This window comes from Microcaecilia unicolor, chromosome 1, assembly GCF_901765095.1.
Source record: "Microcaecilia unicolor chromosome 1, aMicUni1.1, whole genome shotgun sequence".
Classification (NCBI taxonomy): Eukaryota; Metazoa; Chordata; class Amphibia; order Gymnophiona; family Siphonopidae; genus Microcaecilia; species Microcaecilia unicolor.
The window spans coordinates 373379738-373404616 of record NC_044031.1 but is presented as its reverse complement, the minus strand read 5'-3'; the positions used below and the strand labels follow the sequence as shown (position 1 = coordinate 373404616).

Here is a 24879-nt window from a genome sequence, read left to right as displayed (position 1 = left end):
CAGCGTGCATCAAAAACACATGCCAATGCCAGCACAGATCCCCTTTTGCTGCAGCGTCATAAAAGTACCCCTCAGTGATGCAAATCATCTCACTTGAGTTTAGTGTGTGGGAGAATAGTTAAGAGATGAGCTTGCGATGAACGAACAGTTCATACTGGGCAACGGAATCAGAACTGCATGTAAGTAATTTAGAACTCCTGTAATAAAAGATACAATGTACATGGATAAGGATCTCAAATTTTATTTAGGCCATGATTGAAAGCCAGAGTTCTTGTTGGGGGGGGGGAGGGGGGAGAAGGGGGTGCAACGTGATTTGATTTTTTTTTTTTGCTTTATAAAGCAGTTTAACAACTACTACTACTACTACTTAACATTTCTAAAGCGCTACTAGGGTTACGCAGCGCTGTACAATTTAACAAAGAAGGACAGTCCCTGCTCAAAGGAACTTACAGTCTAAAGGACACAAAAGTACAATCAAATTGGGACAGTCTAAATTTCCTGAATGGAGGTATCATGGTTAGGTGCCGAAAGCGACATTGAAGAAGTGGGCTTTGAGCAAGGATTTGAAGATGGGGAGAGGGCTTGGCGTATGGGCTCATGGAGTTTATTCCAAGCATAGGGTGAGGCGAGGCAGAAAGGGCAGATCCTGGAGTTGGCGGTGGTGGAGAAGGGCGCTGAGAGGAGGGATTTGTCCTGTGAGCGGAGGTTACGGGTAGGAGTGTACGGGGAGATGAGGGTAGAGAGGTATTGAGGGGCTGTAGATCGAGTGCATTTGTAGGTTAGTAGGAGAAGCTTGAACTGTATGCGGTACCTGATCGGAAGCCAGTGAAGTGACTTGAGGAGAGGGGTGATATGAGCATATCGGTCAAGGCGGAAGATATAATGCGCAGCAGAGTTCTGAACGGATTGAAGGGGGGATAGATGGGGGGATAGATGGCTAAGTGGGAGGCCAGTGAGGAGTAGGTTGCAGTAGTCAAGGCAAGAGGTAATGAGAGAGTGGATGAGAGTTCGGGTGGTGTGCTCAGAGAGGAAGGGGCGAATTTTGCTGATGTTATAGAGAGAGAAAGAAGCGGCAGGTCTTGGCTGTCTGCTGGATATGCGCAGAAAAGGAGAGGGAGGAGTCGAAGATGACTCCGAGGTTGTGGGCAGATGAGACGGGGAGGATGAGGGTATTGTCAACTGAAATAGAGAGTAGAGGGAGAGGAGAAGTGGGTTGGGGTGGAAAGACAATGAGCTCCGTCTTGGCCATGTTCAGTTTCAGGTGGCGGTTGGACGTCCAGGCAGCAATGTCGGATAAGCAGGCCGATACTTTGGCCTGGGTTTCCGCAGTGATGTCTGGTGTGGAGAGATAAAGCTGGGTGTCGTCAGCATAAAGATGATATTGGAAACCATGAGATGAGATTAGCGAGCCCAGGGAAGAGTTGTAGATTGAAAAAAGAAGGGGTCCAAGGACAGATCCCTGAGGAACTCCAACAGAGAGCGGGATGGGGGTGGAGGAAGATCCATGAGAATGTACTCTGAAGGTACGGTGGGAGAGATAACAGGAGAACCAGGAGAGGACAGAGCCCTGGAACCCAAATGAGGATAGTGTAGCAAGAAGTAAATTATGATTGACAATGTCAAAAGAACGGATAGGTCGAGGAGGATGAGGATGGAGTAGTGACCTTTGGATTTGGCAAGGAACAAGTCATTACAGACTTTAGTGAGTGCCATTTCTGTCGACTGTAGAGCGCGAAAACTGGATTAAAGCGGATCGAGGATGGCATGAGAGGAGAGAAAATCAAGGCAGCAGCTGTGAATGGCGCGTTCAAGTATCTTGGAGAGGAAGGGTAGGAGAGAGATGGGGCGGTAGTTGGAAGGACAGGTAGGGTCTAGTGATGGTTTTTTTAACAACACTATTTTGTATAAAGATTTTTTTTTCTTTTTTACTACTATATCCGGTTTTCTGGCGTCCAGCTTTTTATCAATCAGGATGGGGATTTGCCATGTGACCATAACTTCTTTGTTTTCCACAATTCTCTTAGGGCCATAATCCTAATGCTTCTCTGGTACACTGATGTTGTAATGCTTATATAGTTTCCAATGAATGTGACGCACCACCTTGTTGTCTCTTTCTGTATGAAAAAATTTCGCCGTCAGCACTTCGCAGCCAGCCATGAGATAAGTAACTGTTTCAGCTCTTTCTTACAGAATCTATCTATAGATATCTGTTGCACCAGTTTTTTCAATGCTTGCTGCAAACCATCTTGTCCATAATCCACTGTCCTGGGCTGAAACTATCAATCGCTCATCTTTAGGTTTCAATTCACCTCTCCTTAACCATTCATGTATCCAATGTTGATCCACAAATTGTTCCTGGAGTAACAGTTCCCTCCCGTGTCAGTCACTTTATGCAACTACAGCTTGCTTTTCTGTCTGAAACATAATGTTGGCCCTAGACGTTTTAATTTTGTTCCAATATTGCAGAAAAATGTCTATCTTTTGGTGCTGCCCATATCCCATCCAAAACATGCCCCCAACATACCCCCTTGAAATTCGGACCAACTGTAGAGCAACACTTGGAATCTTGGAAACATATCAAGTGTGAAATAAACATCGGAGTGTCAACAATTGCAACTCCACTCCTAGATGTTTATATATACAGTAAGTGCGATGGAACTGTAGAGTTTCAGGTAATCTACAAACAGTAAGTGTGATGTAACCTCTGGATTGTTGGCATATTTTGGAGTAAGGCTAAACTCATAGCCCAATATGAGTACTCAGGAGTCCTTTTACTAAGGTGCGCTGAAAAATGGGCTGTGCTAGTGTAGGCGCATTTTGGGTGCGCACACATCCATTTTTCAGCGTTCCTGTAAAAAAAGACCTTTTTTAAAATTTTTGCAAAAAAGATGTGCAGGAAAATAAAAATTGGCGCGTGTCCATTTTGGGTCTGAGACCTTACTGCCACCCACTGCCTTAGTGATAAGGTCTCACGTGGTAATCGTCTACGCATGTGGAATGATGATTACCTCCCGGATTGCGCTGTGAGCAGGAAAATAAAAATTTTCTGGCACGCATAGTGGACGTAGGTAAAAAATACAATTACTGCCCAGGCCACATGGTAGCCAGACAATATCTCCAAATTGATGCATGTTGGGTGCATGTAGACGCCTACACAGCTTAATCAAAGGGCCCCTCAGTGGATGATGTGCCAAGCAAAACAGAAGCAGGGACAGGAAGTCTCCCTGAAATATACCTCGCTGAATCTTGATGTCAGGAATGACAAATTGTCCATCTGCATACTGTAGGTGGAACATGGTTTGCCACATTTTCATGGGAAACTTGATGTATTCAATCCATTCAAGGTTGATTTTACACATTTCAAAACAATTTATTACCCAGGAATGTGGGACGCTATCAGAGGCTTTCTTATAGTCAATCCATGCTTTACTAAGATTTCTGCTTTTGTTAGCACTGGTCCTGATGGCTTTATTCAACACTAGTAAATAAGGCTCGTTTCTGACACAAATGAAACGGGCACTAGCAAGGTTTACCTCGGAGTGTGTATGTTTGAGAGAGTGTGTGTAAGAGTGACTGTGTGAATGACAGTGAATGTGTGAGTGTGTGTGTGTGACAGAGAGAGAGAGAGAGTGTGTGTGTGTGTGAGAGAGAATGAGAGTGTGTGTGTTTCAATGAGAGTGTGTGCGAGTGCATATGTGAGACACAGTGAGTGTGAGAGAGTGTGTGTGTGTGAGAGAGAGTGTATGTGAGACAGAATGTGAGAGAGTATGTGTGCGATACACAGACTCTCTGTGAGACCGAGTGTATGAGACTGAGTGTGTGAGAGTGACTGTGTGACACAGAGAGTGAATGTGAATGTGATATAGTGTGAGAGAGAAAGACACAGACTGTGAGAGTGTGTGTGTGTGACAGAGATACCTCCCCCCTCCCTCTGTGGCTTCAGGACCCCCTCCCCCTCTGGTCTCAGGATCCCCTCCCCCCTCTCAGGTCTCAGGACCCCCTCCCCCTCTCTGCATTCCCCTCCCCTCCCCTGTGGTCTCAGGACCCCCTGCCTCTCCCCCCCCTGCGTGGTTGGCAGCACCGTGCAAGTGTGTGTGTGTGACAGAGAGAGAGTGAGACTGGGTGCGAGTGTGTCTGTGTGAGAGAGAGTGTGTGTGATTGTCCTGTCTCCCCTGCCCCCCTCCAGCCACCCAGCGATTCTCCTCTCTCCCCTGGCCCCCCCTCCAGCCACCCAGTGATTCTTATCTCCCCTACCCCCCCTCCAGCCACCCAGCGATTCTGCTCTCTCCCCTGCCCCCCTCCAGCCACCCAGCAGCGATTGTCCTCTGTCCCCTGCTCCTCTCCAGCCACCCTGCGATTCTCCTCTGTCCCCTGCCCCCCCTCCAACCACCCAGCGATTGTCCACTGTCCCCTGATTAGCTCCATTGAAGCTGTTACGAACCCTTCACTGAAACCACGGAGTCAGCTTCAGAATGTTGGAGGTGAGTTCGTTCCCTCAGTCCTGCCTTCTGATTACCCGCCCTCGACGTCATCATGTTTTGACGCGAGGGCGGGGCAGAGAGAGTTTAACCTTACGAACCCTTCACTGAAGCCATGGAGTCAGCTTCAGAACGTTAGAGGTGCTTTTTATTATAGTAGATTAGCTAGTTTTTCGTTCCATATACGGTCTGTGCCCTGACAATGGCAGATACAAATCAAGGTAAGGTATGCACAAAAAGTAGCACACGTGAAATTATCTTGTTGGGCAGACTGGATGGACCGTGCAGGTCTTTTTCTGCCGTCATCTACTATGTTACTATATGTTACATATGCTCCTCTCTTATTGCCCTTCTGCTCTATTGCCAGAGTAGGGAGTAGTGTGATCAGCAGAGTTCTTCCATAAAAAAACAGCAACTCTGGCACTCTTTTACATAGTGGTATATGGTCCTCCGATTTTGCAGTGTTCTTCGCCTTCTGCTCTATCGCCATGATGTTAATAGAATACATATGATTGTATATTCTATCAGCATCTAATGCAGTGAATAGCTTATAGACTGTAGGTAGATATTATCAGTCTAATTTTGAAGAATGTTACTTGGATTTCCTTTTGGAAGAAGAAGTGTTCTGCTTGATATCAGCCAGTTGAGATATCAGATCTGGCTGCCTGATCAATTGATTTTGCAATTTGCCATGTCTTGGTGGACAGATGTTAACTGTTTGAGCCAAACATTGGTCACTCCATCTGGGCCAGGACTCTTCCAATTTGGGGCTCCTTTTTTGTTACTTCAGGCCATTTCATAGGAGTAATGTTTACCCATTCCAAATTCTCCTGTCAGGAGCGGAAGTCGGGACCTGCAGCTCTTGAGTTTTAACAATGCTCTGACGAAGGATTTATCTTTCCGATCCTAGGATGGGGAAGAGAAAGGGGAAGACGGCGGTTCCACCGCCAATCCCCGCTTCTCGCCAGATGACTTTGGAGAGCTTTCGAGTTGGGATCCCTGAAGAACAGAGAGTCGAGTGCAGCATTGAAGGAGTGACGTTTGAGTCCTCCATCTTACACAGTACCTCCGCGACCCGGAGGTGATTCGATACTCGTGGGGTCATGGCATTCTGAGGCCTCGGAATTTCCTAGACCCTCAGCGCTTGTAGGAGGACCCATGAGTACTTCAACCCTGGGTAAAAAGACATCGATGCAGGACTCTTTACGAGATACTGCTTCTACTGCCCAGGAGATCGGGACCATGTGTACCGGAGGATTAATGAGACCTGCAGTGGTGACTATGAATACATTATGGGATGCCATTCAGGGCGTGAACAATACCTTACTTTTGATGAATACTTCAGTTAAGGGTGAAATAACTGATTTTAAAAAATCTAATCAGATATTGTCCGATCAAATTCAAGAGCAGAGTGTTAAAACTTTGAAAATAGAAGGAGAATTGAGAAATTACAAAATCTTACAGAGGCTTTAATTAAAGAAAGAGAAATCCAAGAAAGTTAGAATTCCTTGAAAATAATGGACGCAGGAACAACTTGAGATTTTTGAACTTTCCAAAATCTCCTTTGATAAATGCTTTGGATATGCTTAAGAAACCCAATATATAACAGGAATACCTGGATTATCTAAAGATAAACCTCAAGCTGATCCTCCTACTAATTTAAATCTTCTCTTGAACTTATTTCTGAAAGAACGACATTATTGGTAACATTTGCACTTGAGCCTGATTGAAATAACATTCTTCGGTCATATTTCAGGCATATTAGTGACTCTTTCTTGGGACAAAAGATACAAGTTTTCCCCGATTTGGCACGAGCCACTCAAAAGAAAAGAAAAGAATTCTTGACATAAAAGTTAAAAAAAAATAAAGAAACATTGGGTGACAGGTAAGGGAAACAATAAGATTTTAAATCTGTGGTGTATTAAATATTGGGTTGAATTCTTCCATCAGCAATAATCAATTTTACCAGGTATGTTTTTAGCATTTTACGAAATGAGTATTCTTTTTAGTGCCGTAGTTGTTTAGGTAGTGAGTTCCATCGCTTGGTACATTGATATGAGAAACCAGCAGTATGAGTCTTTTATATTTAATTTTATTACATTGTAGGTAATGTAAGGCAAGGGGGTCTCTGGAAGACTTATTAATATTTCTTGTCGACAGCTCAATAAGGTTTTGCATATATGATGGAGACAAACCATAAATTATTTGGTAGACAAATGTACATAACTTTAATGTGAAACATGCATTAATTGGAAGCCCAAGTAGTTTTAATAACAATGGGGTTGCTTTAGAGTAGCAGGGAACTCTTAAGTACTAGATGGGCAGACTGTAATTTTTTGATTAGAGAAGTTTTTAGTCCAGCACAAATGGCATTACAATAGTCGAATTTGGATAGTACTAGTGATTGGGTAAGGGATCTGAAGAACGAGTTAGAAAGTATGGTTTTAATCTTTTTAATTTCCACAGTGAATTGAAGATGTTGGACACTACTTTAGTTACCTGTGGCTCGTATAATAGTTGTTGGTTGATTGGTCTCCAGTGCGTCTAATGTGTTATCAATGGTAAAATGATTGGAATAAAATGGTTGATAAGGATTTGTTATGATTAAGAATTTAGTTCTTATCTCTGTTAAATTTAAGTTTTAAGTTATTGGACCAGGATTCCATTATGCTATCTTACATTTCTGGGGCTCCTCTCTCCATTTCCACTTCAGCTATCACAGAAACCTTCTCTGTTGCTGCCTCCAAATGCTGTGTGAGTAATTTCATGTCATTTCAGTTCACATTTTCTCTTGAAAGATTTATCACATTAGAAAATGTATATGATTTATGTCCTATGTGAGCCATTTTACCCAATTGCAAGTTCCTTTTCTGACTGAAACGTTTATCAAATAGTGGAGAGCTGTCACAACACCAACACAGTAAAGTGGGGTCGTTTTATTACAATAATCAAAGGACCCCATGTGAGTCATGTCATGCCACTGCAAATTGCTTTTGTGATTGAAATGTACATCACATTCAAAAACATTTAGTTTGTCTCATATGAATCGCTATATGCCATTGCAGCTCAGCATTGCTTCTGAAATATCTGAGTAAGAATTGATACAAAAGAAACTATTCAAATAAATCATTTAATGCATTACAAATGGTCTTTTACACTGAAACCTTTACCACATTCAGAGTATTTAAATTGGTTTTCTCCCATATGAGTCACTATGTGGCTCATTTTCAAAGCACTTAGACTTACAAACTTCCGGAACTTTGTAAGTCTAACTGCTTTGAAAATATACCTCTATATATCATTGCAGCTGGGCTTCACTTCTGAAACATTTATGACATTCTGAATATTTAACTGGTTTATTGTATGAGTCTTTTCATGCCATTGCAGCTCAGCCTTACTTTTGAAACATTTATGACATTCTGAACATTTAAATTGTTTCTATCCTGTGTGACCCATTTTATGCAGCTACAGTTTCCTTTTCTGACTGAAACTAGTGTCACACTCAGAATATTTAAATGGTTTGTCTCCTGTATGAATCCTTTTATGCCGTTGCAGGTCAGACTTCCTTTTGAAACATTTATGACATTCTGAACAATTAAATGGTTTCTCCCCTGTATGAATCATTTTATGTATTTGCAGATACACTTTTCGAGTAAAGCATTTATCACATTCAGAACATTTAAATGGTTTTTCTCTTTTATGAACTGTTTCATGCTGTTGCAGCTGGGCTTTGCTTTTGAAACATTTATGACATTCTGAACATTTAAATGGTTTATGTCCTGTGTGAGCCATTTTATGCAGTTGCAGGTTCTTTTTCTGAGAGAAACTTTTATTACATTCTAAACATTTAAAGGGTTTTTCCCCTGCGTGAATTTTTTCATGCACTTTCAGCTCACACTTGCTTTTGAAACATTTATCACATTGAGAACATTTAAAAGGTTTCTCTCCAGTATGGGACATTTCATGCCTTTTCAACTCAGCCTTCCTTTTGAAGCTTTTATCGCATTTTGGACAGTTAAATGGTTTCTCTCTTGTATGAGTCAGTTCATGTTTCTTCAGCTCACACTTGCTTTTAAAACATTTTTCACATCCTAAACATTTAAATGGTGTTTCTCTTGTATGAGCCCTTTCATGCCATTTTAGCTCAGCCTTCCTTTTGAAGCATTTATCACATTCTGAACAATTAAATGGTTTCTCTTTTGTATGTGACACTTCATGGCTTTGCAGCTCAAACTTCCTTTTGAAACATTTGTTACATTGAGAACATTTAAAAGGTTTTTCCCCAGTGTGATTCATTTGATGCAATTTCAGTGGGCCCTTCCGTTTGAAACATTTATCACATTCTGAACAATTAAATGGTTTCTCTTCTGTGTGCATCACTTCATGGTTTTGCAGCTCACACTTGCTGTTGAAACGCTTATTACATTGACTACACTGAAACGGTTTCTCTCCAGTATGAGTTAATCGATGCACTTTCAGTAGGGCCCTCCTTTTGAAACATTTATTACATTCTGGACAATTAAATGGTTTCTCTCCTGTATGAATCACTTCATGCCTCTGCAGCTCACACTTACTTTTAAAGCATTTATCACATTGAGGACACTTAAAAGGTTTCTCTCCAGTATGGGTCATTTGATGGAGTTTCAACGAGCTCTTCCTTTTGAAACATTTATCACATTCTGAACACTTGAATGGTTTCTCTCCTGTATGAATCACTTCATGCCTTTGCAGCTCACACTTACTTTTAAAGCATTTATCACATTGACCACACTTAAAAGGTTTCTCTCCAGTATGAGTCATTTCATGCACTTTAAGCTGGGCTTCCCTTTTGAAACATTTATCACATTCTGAACAGTTAAAAAGGTTGTGTCCTGTGTGGGCTATTTTATGCCTTAGCAGGCTCCATTTAGAATATCTAAATACTTTGTTTCCTGTGTGAGTCCTTTTATGCAAATGCTGCTGAGCTTTGCTTTTGGAACAATTATCACGAAAACATTTAAAGGGTTTGTGTCCTGTGTGAACCATTTTATGCAGTTGTAGGTTCCTTTTCTCACTGAAATATTTATCACATTCAGAACTTTTTAATGGATTTTCAGAGGCTTCAGAGCATCCAGATGGGTTTGTTTCGTGCAGACCTTGACACTCATAAACCTCAGTCTTAAGCCTGTTTATATGGGGCTCAATAAAATTTGAGTCAATGGTAACGGTTTGCCAAGTATCAGCACTTTTAAAATGTCTCTCACCTTCCAGTTTTCCAGGTTGTACAAGTTTTGGGCAGTAGCTGCAATTTCTCTCTTCTCTGTTTGATCTTTCTCCTTTCTGGGCTATTGCTTTCACACTGGTTGGTATTATGCTCTTGATACCTCCCTCACAGTCATCTGAGAGATCTGTGCTGTCGCTGGAGGGATCTTTCTGTTTCCATTCCTCTATCTGCTGCTCATAGCACATTCTTATTCTTTTACTATTATTCCTAAATTCATCATCTGTTGGATAAAAAAAAATAAGAGTATAATCCTTAATTTTACAGTTATGGAAAAGGACATATTTGAGACAGGTGGGAGCGAGGAGGCGGCACTCCTGCCCTCAACAAACCCACGGAACCACCTGGGATAGAGATAGATCTTGGGGAGGGAAAGAGGGGACCTTTGTCAGGACGGAAGGGGATCAGGGGGAAGATTTTTTTTTTTTTTTTAAATTTGAAACAGAGTCCTGTGTGAACCAGCCTTCACCCACATAACCCCAAGTTCTTCCCTAACTTGCCTATATTTTTTGTAAGTGGCCTGAATATCGAGAGTTAGGTGGCCTCAGAGGATTTAAGTGGCAGTCTCTCCTTTCTACCTGTTAGCCCACCTTAAGATCATCAAATACAATCACCCCTAAGTTCCACTCTTCTTTCATACAAACAAGTACTTTGCCCCCTATACTAAGAAGAACTAAAGACACAAGTCAGAAGACTTGAACAGGCATGGAACAAGAAAAAAGACGACCCAACACTCAACGCCTGGAAACAACTACATAGAAAATACAAATACACTATCAGACTAAAAGAACATATTATAAAACTAAAATCGGTCCAGGCTACAAGGATACACATAAACTCTTTCAACTTGTAAACAACCTACTAAATACCACGCCAGTTACCTCCAACAACACAGACACCCCATCAGCAAACAACCTAGCCAACTACTTCAAAGAGAAAATCATAAAACTACGTGCTACTATACCCAGCAACACAATCGATTATGCTAACCTCCTTGAGTGCCTAGACCCAATACATAGGGAATACCCAGCAGACCGATCATGGACCAACTTTGATGCGCTATCGACCGAAAATATCTCCCAATTACTCAAAAGATACGCCAAATCGCACTGCAAACTAGACATTTGTCCCAGCAACCTGATAAGAATCGCCCCCCAACAATTTATAAAAGACCTCACGAAACACTTGAATTACATGCTACAAAATAGTCTTTTCCCAAAGGATAAAGGAAATATTTTACTGACTCCACTACCTAAAGACACGACGAAAAGCACAAATGACCTAACCAACTACCGCACAGTAGCATCTATCCCGTTAATAACCAAACTCATGGAAGGTGCAGTGACGAAACAACTCACAAACTACCTAAATAAATACTCAATCTTACACGAATCTCAATCAGGATTTCGAGCGAACTACAGCACTGAAACAGTACTAGTTACCCTAATGAACAAATTTAAACAAACAATTGCAACTGGCAATAACATACTTCTTCTACAATTTGATATGTCCAGTGCCTTCGACATGGTCAACCACGGAATACTACTACATATCCTGGAATACTTTGGAGTTGGAGGTAATGTTCTTAACTGGTTTAGAGGATTCCTGACAACCAGATCATACCAAGTAACAACTAATATGGCAACATCAGACCCATGGATACCTGAATATGGAGTCCCCCAAGGATCCCCTCTCTCACCAACCCTCTTTAACCTAATGATGATACCACTAGCCAAGCTATTAGACAATCAAAACCTTAACCCATACATATATGCAGATGATGTCACGATCTACATCCCATTCAAACAAGACCTAAAGGAAATCACCAACGAAATTAACCAAAGCTTCCAAATCATGCACTCTGGGCAGATGCATTCCAGCTAAAACTCAATGCGGAAAAAACACAATGTCTTATACTCACATCACAACACAATACAAAGAAATTCACCACCTTAACCACCCCTAACTTCTCCCTCCCCATTTCAAACAATCTGAAAATTCTAGGAGTTACCATCGATCGAAATCTCACACTTGAAAACCACATGAAGAACACAACGAAGAAGATGTTCCACTCCATGTGGAAACTCAAAAGAGTAAAACCTTTTTTCCCAAGGGCCATCTTTCGAATCCTAATACAATCCCCAGTACTAAGCCACCTGGACTACTGCAACTCACTCTACGCTGGCTGTAAAGAACAAACCGTCAAGAAACTCCAGACAGCCCAAAATACTGCAGCCAGACTCATATTCGGTAAAACAAAATATGAAAGTGCAAAACCCTTAAGAAAGAACCTACACTGGCTCCCACTGAAAGAACGCACCACGTTCAAGATATGCACGATTGTTCATAAAATCATTCATGGAGACGCCCCGACCTACATGCTAGATCTTGTGGAACCTTTCTCAACCTACACTTCCCCAGTTGCAAAAGGGTCAAATACAAGTTAACACATACGTCCAGCTTCTCCTACATAAGCACGAAGATGTGGAATGTACTACCAATCCACTTGAAAACAATCAATGAACTAAATAGCTTCCGCAAAGCCTTGAAAACCTCTCTCTTTAACAAAGCCTACCACGAAAATCCTTAATGAATAGAACACAACCCTTACGCTCCTTTATTCAGAATGTCTCACTGTATAACTGCATAACCTGACCCTCCTGTCTTGATTAACCCTTTGTAACACCAATTGTATTTCTTCTCTGTTACGGTAATGCCATAACAGATTTCTGTAAGCCACATTGAGACTGCAAATAGGTGGGAAAATGTGGGATACAAGTGCAATAAATAAATAAATAAAATAAAATAAATACTATACCATTCCCTTGGATTTTTGCTGCCCAAGTACATGACCCTGCTTTTTTGAGAATTAAATCTTAGTTGTCAACTTCTGGAACATTGTTCAAGCTTTGCTAGATCTCTCCTCATGCTATCTACATCCTCTGGGGTGTCTATCCTATTACAATGTCTGGTATCATCCGCAAAGAGACAAACCTTGGGCCAGTTTTGATGCCATAACCAAAACCAAAACCGAAATTCAGTCTACATCTAATGGAGAGCTTGAATGTTTGCTCACTCATGAAAATTTAGAGGGCCAAAGAAAGGATAATGCTAGCCAACGAGTAGAGAATGGCAGTAAAGCTGAAGTTGGCTTCCCAGAAAGCTGGGGTAATTTGCATGAAATGCTCCCTTGAACCCAGTAGCCGCCATTATTTCTAACACTTTCGTTTAAGACACACTGGGTTTCAATCCTCTTGGTGGCAGAGCTGGATGGATTTGCCTTCTTTCCATTACTGCAATGGAATCTATGTAGGATGCAAAGAACAAACCTTAAAGAAACTTCAGACCGCTCAAAACATGGCAGCTAGGCTTATATTTGGAAAAACGCGATTTGAAAGTGCTAAACCCCTCCGTGAAAAATTACACTGGCTCCCAATCAAAGAACGCATTGCCTTCAAAATCTGCACCCTGGTTCACAAAATCATCTAAGGTGAAGCCCCTGGATACATGACAGACTTAATCGACTTACCAACCAGAAACACATCTGAATTAACAAGAACATATGTAAATCTACACTACCCAAGCTGTAAAGGACTTAAATACAAATCTGTCTACGCATCCAGCTTTTCTTACATAAGCACACAACTGTAGAACGCGCTACCAAAAGCCTTGAAAACGATGTACGACCACCTAAACTTCCAGAAAATACTAAAAACCACCCTTTTTAAAAAGGCATACCCTACTGATCCAACTTAAATGCCTGATCTCAGCTACACAAGAAAACTAAAGCACATAAGGAACATAACACAACTCTTCCGCTCTACGATTCCTAATGTGGCTCTGGCACATGAACTTTATCTTACCACAATGTAGCATGATATGAGTTTAATTGTCAGAGTTATTGATTTTGCTGGATCAGATACAAATAAAAAAATATATATATACAGCTCCAAAGACTTCACTTCCCCCTGGAAACTACTGACAACAAAAACTAGCTGGGTGATTACCTAAGTCCATCAACACATCTCCAAAGATCACAGAGACTGGAGTTAACAAAAGACAGTGAAACTCCACCTATTCTCAGACAATGACTCAGACTGAAAAGCCCATCTAGCAATCTAATCTGACCAAAAAAGCCCACCTACCCTCTGTCTGAGTCTTTCTCTTGTAATCCTGTCAGATGCCTTATGGATGTGTATCTGCCACAGATGGTCAGACAAAGCCTCAAAGATGACCAGTTACTACAAAAGGGGCTTGAATTATCTAGATGCTGGCTTCTGCCCTCTGGACACTTGGCTCATCGATTCCTGACCAGTCTCTCTCTCTCTTCTTGGGGATCTGCCTCCTCCCGGATTTCAAACACACTCTGACAAGACTTTCTCCAAGCTCCAGGCTCCAACAACTCTGCAAGAAAGACTTCTATTTCAGCAAGGACCTGCTTCATCACTCCAACCAGCTACCAGCAGACTCTATCAAAGTGAGTTACCATATCCAGCATAATTTACAATCCAGACTTGATATCTTGAAAAGCACATTTCCACTTGTGAAAGATTCTTAAAAACTGCCTCTCTCTTGTAACATTATTACATTACCTGTATTGTAAATAAACCTTTTAAAGTTAAATATATGGTCTTTATGTTCTGAGCATGTCTTTAAACCTTGCAGTGCAGGTTAATGTAATTCAACAAATATAATATTTAATTCCCCCTTTTTCTTACATATTCTTATGCCTATCATATTACCTTATAGGTAATTGGTGGAGAATAGAAATATATTATTTTTACAACAACATCAAATTGTATTTGTTCACACCGGAGTCTGCAAACGCCTCTCCGTACTATGTAAGCCACATTGAGCCTACAAATAGGTGGGAAAATGTGGGATACAAATGTAACAAATAAATAAAATTATGCTGATTTTATTGTACAGTGGCCTTATATTCCTTACAGTGGCTTCCCATCACTGCAGACTTTAGGGCCCCTTTATTAAAGTGTGTTAAGCAGTTAACATGCAAATTAGTGTGCACTGTTTCCACAGGGAGCTAATTCACACATTAAATACATGTTGTGTTAAGGGGCAGATTGTGGGGAGAGAATGAATGCAAAGTGCAGTCAATACAGAGAACTTACCGCACACTGTCCCTTGTCCAGTTACTGCAAGTGTACTCACTTAATCCTCAAGAGGAGACATTAACCCCTCCTAATTATATAAACATCCCCAAAATTTGCATGAGCAAATTTGTACGAGCATGCGATTTAGTGGAATAACAAGCCAATTAGTGAGAATTGTCTTTTTAATAATTGGCACTAATTAGATTTAATTGGCATTTATGTGTGTAAATTAATTTTACATGCAAACCAAAAAAGGGGGACGCAGAAATAGGAGGATCATGGGCATTTCGGGGTGTGGTTTTTAGTTACATGTGAAATTGCAGCTATGCACATAAATTTAGGCGTGTGCATTTGCACGTTTTTGTTGGTGCAAATGGCAGCACGTATATTTACAAGTGACTACTGCGCATAAATGCAATTCTATAAACCGCGCCCAACTTTTAAGTATGGCTTACAGAAAAGTGCTTTTTCGGAAGTGATTTTCTAGACGCTATATATAGAATCTAGCCCTAAGTGCATCTGACCTAATTGCAAACAGTCTTCATGTGTTGTAAAGAAATATTCAGTATGCTGTATTTGTTCTATCTTTCATTTTGAGCTCATAAGACACTTTTATAAATATGAATAATAAATAAAAAGTACATTTTATACTTACCTGTTATAGATGGGTGAATCTGTTCAGATGTCTCGGATTCAGGATGATCCGTGAAGGGAAGATCTTCCTCTTGTTTAACACTCAGTGAAAACACAGAAGTTACAACTGGAAAGCCTGTGATGAGAAAATAAACATGTCTAGGAGCGTTCAGTAAGCCCTGAAAATCTTATATTAAAAAACAGATTTTAAGATTCCACGTCTTTGATGCTGATGACCCATCTCCTGTGATCTGAAAATGCAATGTCCTTTAACTGCAAAACATTCAATTACTCGTGCTGGAGTCGTTCATGTTTTCATTTCCTCTAGCTCAGTGTTGTGCAAAATATTTATTGGGGGTTCAAAGATCTATTTTTGTACAGCATACACTGGCTTCTTTATTTGAATTAATGTTGCCTTCATATATATTTTATGTGCTATTTCGAGATTGACCCCTGACACCAGCACGCTGCCACTGAAACATGGCCTGTGTCAGATCCTCGAATAAAGCACATTTCTTTGGTCTTATCTTGAAAGTCCTTTGTGCTGTTTCTTTCATTCTTTGTACTTTGATGCTCTCTATTGTATGCTCCGGCCAATATGAACCATTTTGTGACTTTATATAGTTCTTGAAGAGATTTGCTTTCTTTAGATGACATTCAGTTTCAACTTCCATCATTAATGACATGTTTTTATGCGATACAAGGAAGAGGATGATTCCATGACAGGGTCCAGTTAGACTGAAATTGTCACTGACTAAATTACAACGTCAACCTTTTTATAAGATCTTTAGAAATACCTTGAAAATATGGCTGTATGGTCAGACCATATGAACTATTTATGAAGTATAAGGTCAAATTTTATGAGGTTTGGAATTAGTTGCCAATTGAATTTATTATTTTATTTGTAATATTATGATGACTGAGTTTGTATTACTGTACAATGTTGTAATCTGTGTTTAAGGTTTAGGCAGAATAGAAGTACTGAATTTAAAGGGGGGTATCTGAACCGGTCTCTCTCCTCCTGTCTGGCTTATGCATATTCCAGGCCTTGAGGGGGTGTAAACACAGCCTCTCTCTACTCTACTCTTGGTGTACCTGTTTTTCTAAATCCCTTATGTACAGAGCTATGTGACTAATGCTAATGATATAATGAGAATCACATGAAGCTGAAAAGATTGGGGACAGCTGTTTTGCAGTGGGTGTGAGTGTGGGCCCAGCCCCTACCCCAAGAAGCTTGGCAAATGATTTGATTGGAACCTCATCTTGCTCACGTTTCTGCTGCAATGACAATTTTTCGAGAATTACTAGATATGTCCCATTGAGTATTGTTAGACAATCTTTTCCTGCACTGTGATGTGCCAATGATCTATGAGTGTGACACATCAACTCCTTAATGATCTAAATATCCTGGAATCTGGCTAGAACATTTTGTGGCCCACTGCATGTTGCTATACTTTATCTCTTAGACTTATGGGGACAGTATGGCCATGTTCTGAGGATTTACTCCAAGCCCTCTGGTATCACATCTGTATATGTATCATACATTCACATACTCCATGGTTTACAGCAGTGTTTTCCCAACCTGGTGCTGGAGGAACCCCAGCAGAGCAAGTTGTCAGGATATCTACCAAGAATAATATTCAAAGAGACTGAAATGCAGTACAGGAAAGATGTGCAAACGTCATAGGAATATTCATAGTGGTTATTCTGCAACCTGACTGGCTGGCATGCAGCTCATGGCGGGTTTCCTGACCCTGTGCTGTGATTAGTGGTAGAGTGGCAGGGCCCTGGGCCCCTAGGCAAGGAGGATCATGCCCCCCCATCCAAGCTCCCACATCAATCCCTCCTTCCCTCCCAATCCAAACATTTTCCTGCTCTCAAGCCTTTTCCTTCTCCTTCCCAACACACACACACACACTCACCATCTCTCCCTAACATTGTCTCCCTCCCACAGATGCATCATTTCCATCTTTCCCTCCCCCTGGAGACACCATCTCTCTCTCTCACTCCCTTCCCCAGGTCAAACAACTCTCCCTCCACCAAATTCCCACATTGTCCAGGCCTTGCACTCCAGCCAAATGACACCCCCTCCCCATCTGTACCGTGGACGTGCCATGCCTGATCCTCCCAACCTTTCCAGCAGGATTCACACATGGAGATGGTGGGGTTACTAATAGACAATCACTACCGACCCCCCATGCAACACTAAGCACTAGAGTCTGAACAATGATTGTATGCTCTGTGCGTTCCCACAGACACTCTGATAATGTCAACATGGATCCACACTGCATGTCCCAGTGATGAAGTGGTGCTGTATAGAGACGAAACAAAGCATGATCATGTACAGAGAACAATGTGGGAACGCTTTAAGAGAGAGAAATGTGTAGGGGACATACTGGCACAAAATGCATGCCGTGTACATGCAAAGGTTACGTCCCGTAGACTTAGACATAGACGAGGTAGTGACAGAGTGTGTGGAAATCTCCTGCAGCTGGCAACCTACACAGTTCCTGTCTTCACTATATACACAGTTCCTGTCTTCCCTACACCTGGCCTAGTTTACATGAAGTACCTGTGTGACCTAAGAGAATGAGGATGGAGGGCGTATTAAAAAGGTAATGTGCAGAAGTCACTTGACGCTATGACCAGGAGCAGCAGCTAAAAATCTCTGCTCCTGCCACCTCCCCATAAAACCCGTCATTTGTGAATTATATTCTATGGAATTTCAACTTTAGAGAGGGACTTGGACGATCAGAAGGCAGATTTTATTCTCTGGAACCAGTGAGGAGTACAGTATGGCAACAAAAAGTCTCCGCAAGGAGAGACAACCAAAAGCTGAGTGCAGACAAAATGGCGGCACCGGCCAGTCCATCGAGCTCAACTGTCGGCTCCGCGTGGGTGGCGGAGGTAACCACTGAAGTGATTGGGCAGCTGGAAAGCATACTGGATAATCGATTAAGCCCGATAGATACGAAATTAGAACAGTTTCAGGGGAACTTAGAGCGTATTGCAGCTGATTTGGCGGCGTATCGCCATCGTACTGGAGAATTGGAGAACAGAATGACAAAAGCAGAGGACCTGCAAGTGAGAATGCATAAAACAAGTGCAGCTTATGAAGAGAAACTGGAGAATCTAGGTAACAGACCACGTAGGAACAACCTGAGCTTCGTAAGCCTGCCGGAGTCGGTGGAGGAGAGGGATCTCCGGGGGTTCCTGGAGTGGTGGTTGTCACAGCAGCTCTCGTTGCCAGCCCACAGGGGCTCGTTGATGGTGGAGAGAGCCCACAGGATTGGCTTTCGTCAAAAGGGATTGAACAGACCTAGAGTGGTGATTTGCCGACTTCTCAACTTTGCTCACAAAACGGCTATACTACAAGCGCTGCGAGGCGGTGGAGGTTTGAAACATGAAGATCAAAAAGTTCTGTGCTTCCAGGATTACTCAGCCGCAGTTGCGGCACAACACCGGGCATTTTCACCCACATGTTCCCAGCTCTACAACAGGAAGGTTAAGTTTGCCTTGTTATATCCAGCTAAACTACGCGTGATTCACCAAGGACAAACAACCCTTTTTTACCTACCTTGGAACAGGAAACTCTGGGCCCAGAAAGCTGACTTTGACTGTTGGGGCATGTGGATAATACACAATATACTATAGACCTTGGCCCTGCTAGCATGCTGAGATTCTTCGCTGGCTGAGGCTTTCTGCCTAAAGAGATCATGTCTTACTGGGCAATGCTACACGCAGCTCAAGAGAACAAAGTCATAGTTGGCTTCTGGAGACCTTTTCAAAGAGTGCTCTTTGTGGTGCAACTGCTTCATCGAGTTCCAGAGATCTAGCGTGGAGCCACTTGATAGTAATTATATCAGACTGTATACATCAGTTATATAATGTTTTGGAGTTTGGAGACTGAGTTGTGGGTGCGAATGGGTTCAGGGTTCATTTTTTTTTTTCACTCTCCCTGTAGCATAAGGGGGAGATTGGGCCAATAGGGCCGGTCGTTGCTGGGATGCTGCATGCTGGTATTGGGAATGTGTTGCTATGCCTTTGCTATGCCTTTACGTACGTGCGTTGCATGCTGTGTCACTGTAGCGCAGGTAACTCAGATAAATGGAACCCGAGGGGAGTGCATGGCATACGCAAGATAAGGGTTTTTTTGTTTTGTATGAGTGTGAAGGGGTGTTGGGGGTTAAAGGGTAAATAGATGTTGGGATGCTGACAAGGTATCAATAGAATATTTTGAAGTAAGTCTATGTATAATGGGGGAAAATGTGGGATACAAATGCAACAAATAAATAAATAATCTACGCATGGAGCTAGGGGTGGGGAGTGCATGGTTTGTTTGTTTTTAGTATGTGGTGTAGGATGAATGATTGTGGGTTGGCACCATTGTGGATTGGAGGGTTTGGTGGGGAAGGAGGCGTCGAATAGTGACTAGTTCCATGGGGAATTTTACATTGGGGGAGTTGGGAGCTGGGGGAGAGAGGGTTTCAGGGGAAGAAGGGAGGGTAGGGACAGCATGAAGGGGAAAATACAAATTGGAGAGTGCTGTCATACTTGCTTCCTAAAGGTAGATGCTCAGGTCAATCCTGTCCAAAGTAATAAGGCTGATGTGAAGGAAATCGAGGGGGACCATAGGCTGGGGCGGTCTCCCTTTACCTTTTTTATTTGGGTGTTGATGATTTTGCTCTTACATCTTTGGTTATGGTGAAGGTGGTTACTTGGAATGTGGGAGGTATTTCCTCCCCCATAAAGCGTTCAAAAATCCTGCAACACCTTCAGTGGATTAAGGCAGATATAGCCTTTTTGCAAGAGACACATCTACTTGAATGAGAACAAGATAAATTGGCCCAGTGGTAGGTTGGTGACTGTATAGGATCCCCAGCAGTGGGAAAGAAAGGGGGCGCAGTTATCCTGTTTAGGGAAGGTTTAGCCAATCAAATACAAAATATCAATATATATAAATGGCGAGTGTCGTACTCACTCGCAAATGCACAGCAGAGATCCTCTCTGCCCCGCCCCCGCGTCAATACGTGATGACGGGGGCGGAACAGAGAGGGTCTCTACTGCGCATTTGCGAGGGACACCGCCATCGCTAACGCTCCCCCACCCGGAGTCGCTGCCGCCACCCACCTTCCACCCAGTCGAGCCCTCGCTCCGCTATTGAAACAGCGAGGGCACACAGCTCTGCTGAGCTGCCGTCGGCCTTCCTTCTCCTTCTCTGCCTGTGTCCCGCCCTCGACGACGTTACGTCACACGAGGGCGGGACACAGGCAGAGAAGAAGGAAGGCCACGAGAGCTGTGTGCTGCGTGCTCCCGCTGTTGCAATAGCGAAGCGAGGGCCCGACCGGGTGGAAGGTGGGTGGCGACGGCTCTGGGGGGGGGGGGCGAACTCGGAGGGGGAGCGGCAGCGGCGAACTTGGCGGCGGGGGGAGCCTTTCAACCCCCCCCCCTTCCTATACTAGCCCGTTTTTACGGGCTCAACGGCTAGTTAAAAAAGATCCTGAGGAGGAGGAAGTGACGTCACGTACCCTGATGGCTGCTTGAGCTAGAAGCTCTGTCGCTTCCCCACCATTAATCAGTGATTTCAGCTTGCATCTGCTTTCCAATTGAGGCTTTTTTCCTTTACCGTCATTGCTACTGTATTGCTACACAGAAGGGGCCGTCTGGCGAGTGAGAATGTCGCAGTAAGAAAGGAGAGTTTGTGGCACTGTCAAGTCATCCGGCAAGGCCCCGCGCCACCACGTTTCTCCAGCGCGGGCTTCGCGATCCGATTCTGACTCAGCGCGTTCGGCAGGGGAGGAGAGTGCTGCTACGTCTGAGCGGGGGCTCCCCAAAGCGCTGACTAAGTGCCTTAAAGACATTCGTGATGAGATTAAGCTATCTCGGAATGAGATACTGGAGCGCATTGAGGGGCTGAGCATGGACCTTAAGGAGCTGGGGGGACGTGTCGAGGAGCTGGAGGTTAGAATTGATGGGCATGACGATCTCCTTCAAGGGGCCAAGTCCCGGTTGGCTAAGCTATCTGCAGACTATGACGAATTACAGTACAAAATGGACGACCTTGAAAATCGTGGTCGGCGGAGTAATTGGCGTCTGCGGGATGTCCCTGAAGCGGGCGATAAAGAAGATGTTCCCACCATTGTGAAGGTGATCTGCGGGGCCTTGTTGGGCTCGGAGGAGGTGGTTATTGAGTGTGCTCATCGGGCTCTTGGTAAGGGCATAGATAATAAACCAAGAGATATCATAGCATGCTTTGCCTCCTTCTCGACTAAAGAGAAAGTTTTGCAGCAGGCTCGCCAGGTGAAATCTGTGGACTATAATGGGGCACAGATTACAGTGTTCCAGGACTTGTCCCAGTATACATTAACTAGGAGACAGTTAATGAAACCAGCTTTGGATGTTTTGCTGCAGAATAAGATCTCCTATCGCTGGGTGTTTCCGTTTGCTTTGTGCTTCACATCTGGGGGCAAATGGTATAGGATCCGCTCCTTAGCAGAGGTGTGGAAGATTCTACTTGGTGCAGGACTGACTACGGCGGAAGCCCCACCAGCTGATAAATCTGCCACAGCGAGAGTCAAGCTTCAGCAATGGAAGCGTGTGGAGAGCAAAGCGAAGAAAGCTATAGTGGACACCTGAGCTGTACATGGGTCTGGGCATTGGCCCTGGTTCACAAAGTACTCTGTTTGTTCATCATGAACTCAAGTTTAGTATTATGCTTATGTCATATGCTAGTTAGAGGATCAATATGAGCTGGTTGCTTGTATATGGGCTAAGTGAGGTCTGGGGATTAAATAGGTTGAATGCTGGAGGTAGGGGTTTATATGTAGAAGGTGGGGGGGGGGGGACTGGGGGGTAGTTCAGGGGCTGTTGGGTGGGTGTTCTTCTAATGAGCCCAGGTGGGAATGGGGAGGTCTTCTATGCTGGGGGGGGTCCTGGCGCCTGGTGGTATTCAGGGGGGAAGAGGGAGGATAGAGGGGGGGAGGGATGGGTGTGTGTGTGTGGGGGGGGGGGGGGTTCTCCTCTTCTTGTCTCCTCTTGCCCTTCATCTCGTGTGGCTTGCTTGGGTCCAGGAAGCACACAGTTTATTGGCCTGAAGTATGATGTTTAAATGAGTGTAGATTTAAAGTTGTTGACATACAATGTTAAAGGCCTAAACTCTCCTCAAAAGCGTCAAAAGTTGTTCAAAGAACTGCAGTACCATAAACCTCATGTTATATTTTTACAGGAGATGCATTTAAAGAAGGCTCATGAAAAGTATTTATTTCATCATCATTATCCATATGTCTACTGTGCCTCTGCGGCTGAAGCACCGAGGAAACGGGGGGTTGCAATTTTGTTTCATAATTCTTGGCGAGTACAAGTGCTGAAGATTAGGCGAGACCCTGCGGGTAGGTTTTTGCTTCTACATGTTTTATTGAATGATTTAGCATTCACACTGGTTGCAGTTTATGCGCCCAATAAAGCGCAGGGGGAATTTTTTGATCGGCTTGGAAAAGTGGTTCAATCGGATCCCTATGGTAAATTGTTAATGGGAGGCGACTTCAACTCTTCTTTTGACCCATCTTTGAACAAGTCCAGGGTAGTGTCAGGGACTGATGTTACAAACTCCAAGGCATTAGTGAAGTTGGCCCAGGCCTTGGCCATTTCTGATGGGTGGCGTTTACATCACCCTAGGGTACGGGATTACTCTTTCTATTCTCACCCACATGATTCTTATTCTCGAATAGATTATTTGTTGTTTGATGTTCAGTTGATCCAGGGGGGTTGATATTGGCTCTACGACTATTTCGGACCATTCTCCGGCTTGGGTCCAGTTGCTTTCTCTCTGTGCGGAGGAAAGGGATAGTAGGTGGACTTTGAACATGTCCCTGTTGAAGGAAGATGAGACTGTAGCAAAGTACCGAACAGTTTTGAGGGAATATTTAGATTTTAATTTGAATTCGGGCCCTTCTTTGGGGATTGTCTTGGACGCTTTAAAGGCTGTGACGCACGGGTTCTTCTTAAAGGTTGCGAGCACGTGGGCTAGAGTGAGGAGGCAGGCAGTGTTGGACTGAATTTCCCAATTGTCTCAGTTGGAGGCCATTCATAAGTCCTCTCCTTCGATCAATGTCTTGAGGCAGATCCACTTGCTTCGGTTAAGATTAGATATTTATTCAGATCAGTTACTCTTTATTCAGAGGCAACAAAAACAGCTTCATTATTTCAATCATAATAAACCTGGTCGTTCTTTGGCCCTTAAATTGAGACAGCAACGATTTGAATGCTCTATTTTGAGGACTGGAGATGGGAAATCGGCGACTAAGTCTTCCTTGATTCGACAGCGCTTTCAGTCCTTCTACCAGTCATTATATTCTGCGGGTTCAAAGATTCGACCAGATGCTATCAAGGCCTTCTTGGCAACTCAGAAACTCCCCTCTCTATCGGCAGAACAAAGTAGTTTCTGTAGAAATATACTGTCACTTGCTCTCAGTGAAATACAGGCCAATGGCTCAGGCAAAGAGCTAGGCCTGTAAAAATCAAAGATCACCTTTGACACAGTTACATATCACTGTGGCAAGTGCTGAAATGAGGTAATTGAGAGCTGGCAAGGGTGGGGGAAATCTACTCTATAAACAATAAGAAGACTGGCACCTGCGAGAAGTCATGAGCTAAGATGTTTTGATTAAAATGAAAGATAGTAGAGGGTCAGATGCAAGTAGAGGGAGGGGGAACTGAGGAGGGCAAAATGACCTGTGAAGTCATTCCTTCACAGATGTTGCTCTGAACATGTTTTGTTTATACTTAGAGCTTGGGAATATGTGAAGTCATTCTTATCAACTGATAAGAGCCAAGAGCTCTGGTGAGAAAGCTAGGGTCCATTGAAATGAATAGGGTCAAAATAGTATAAAAAGGGGAGTCTGAAGGGTATTAGATCAGAAGACTCCAGAAGGCTGGGGAGAGAGGACATGTCGTGAAGAGCTGTTCCACTATGTGAATGCCTGATTTGCCTGTTCTGCTATTGATGAGATTGTAATAAACTATCTTCTTATATCCCAGTGAGTCCTTCTGATTATGGAGCTTGTCAGTGCCCAGTCTATACTATTATATTTACTGAATACTGGGTTTCTTTCTAATTAAGGAGCCTGCTGCTGCTCTGTGTAAAACTGTCATGAGCAGATTCAAGGTTGGGGTAATTAAGTATTTGGAGGTGTAGCATTGTATATTAACGATAGCCTTGAATCAAATAGATTGAAAATTCTGCAGGAAACAAAACACTTCTTGGAATCACTATGGTTTGAAATTCCATGTGTAAAGGGGAAAAGGATAGTGATAGGAGTGTACTACTGTCTGCCTGGCCAGGATGAACAGACAGATGCAGAAATTTTAAAGGAAATTAGGGGTGCAAACAAACTGGGCA

At 43.0% G+C, this 24879-nt stretch overlaps 1 protein-coding gene across 2 annotated transcripts in view; it reads right to left on the bottom strand.

The window, feature by feature from the left end:
* Nucleotides 1–7441: 7441 nt before the first annotated feature.
* LOC115474456 (gastrula zinc finger protein XlCGF58.1-like) overlaps nucleotides 7442–24879 on the bottom strand; it is a 73331-nt gene continuing 55893 nt past the window's right edge. Inside the window, exons 5-7 of one of the 2 annotated variants that reach the window (XM_030209937.1) lie at nucleotides 15505–15618; nucleotides 9467–9961; nucleotides 7442–9325 (exon numbers count right to left, since the gene is read on the bottom strand). In XM_030209937.1, coding sequence (XP_030065797.1) covers nucleotides 7944–9325; nucleotides 9467–9961; nucleotides 15505–15618 — 1991 coding nt within the window. In that variant the 3' untranslated portion in view covers nucleotides 7442–7943. Of the gene's footprint in view, nucleotides 9962–15504; nucleotides 15619–24879 lie in introns of both variants that reach the window. The other variant, XM_030209929.1, reaches the window with a different exon arrangement.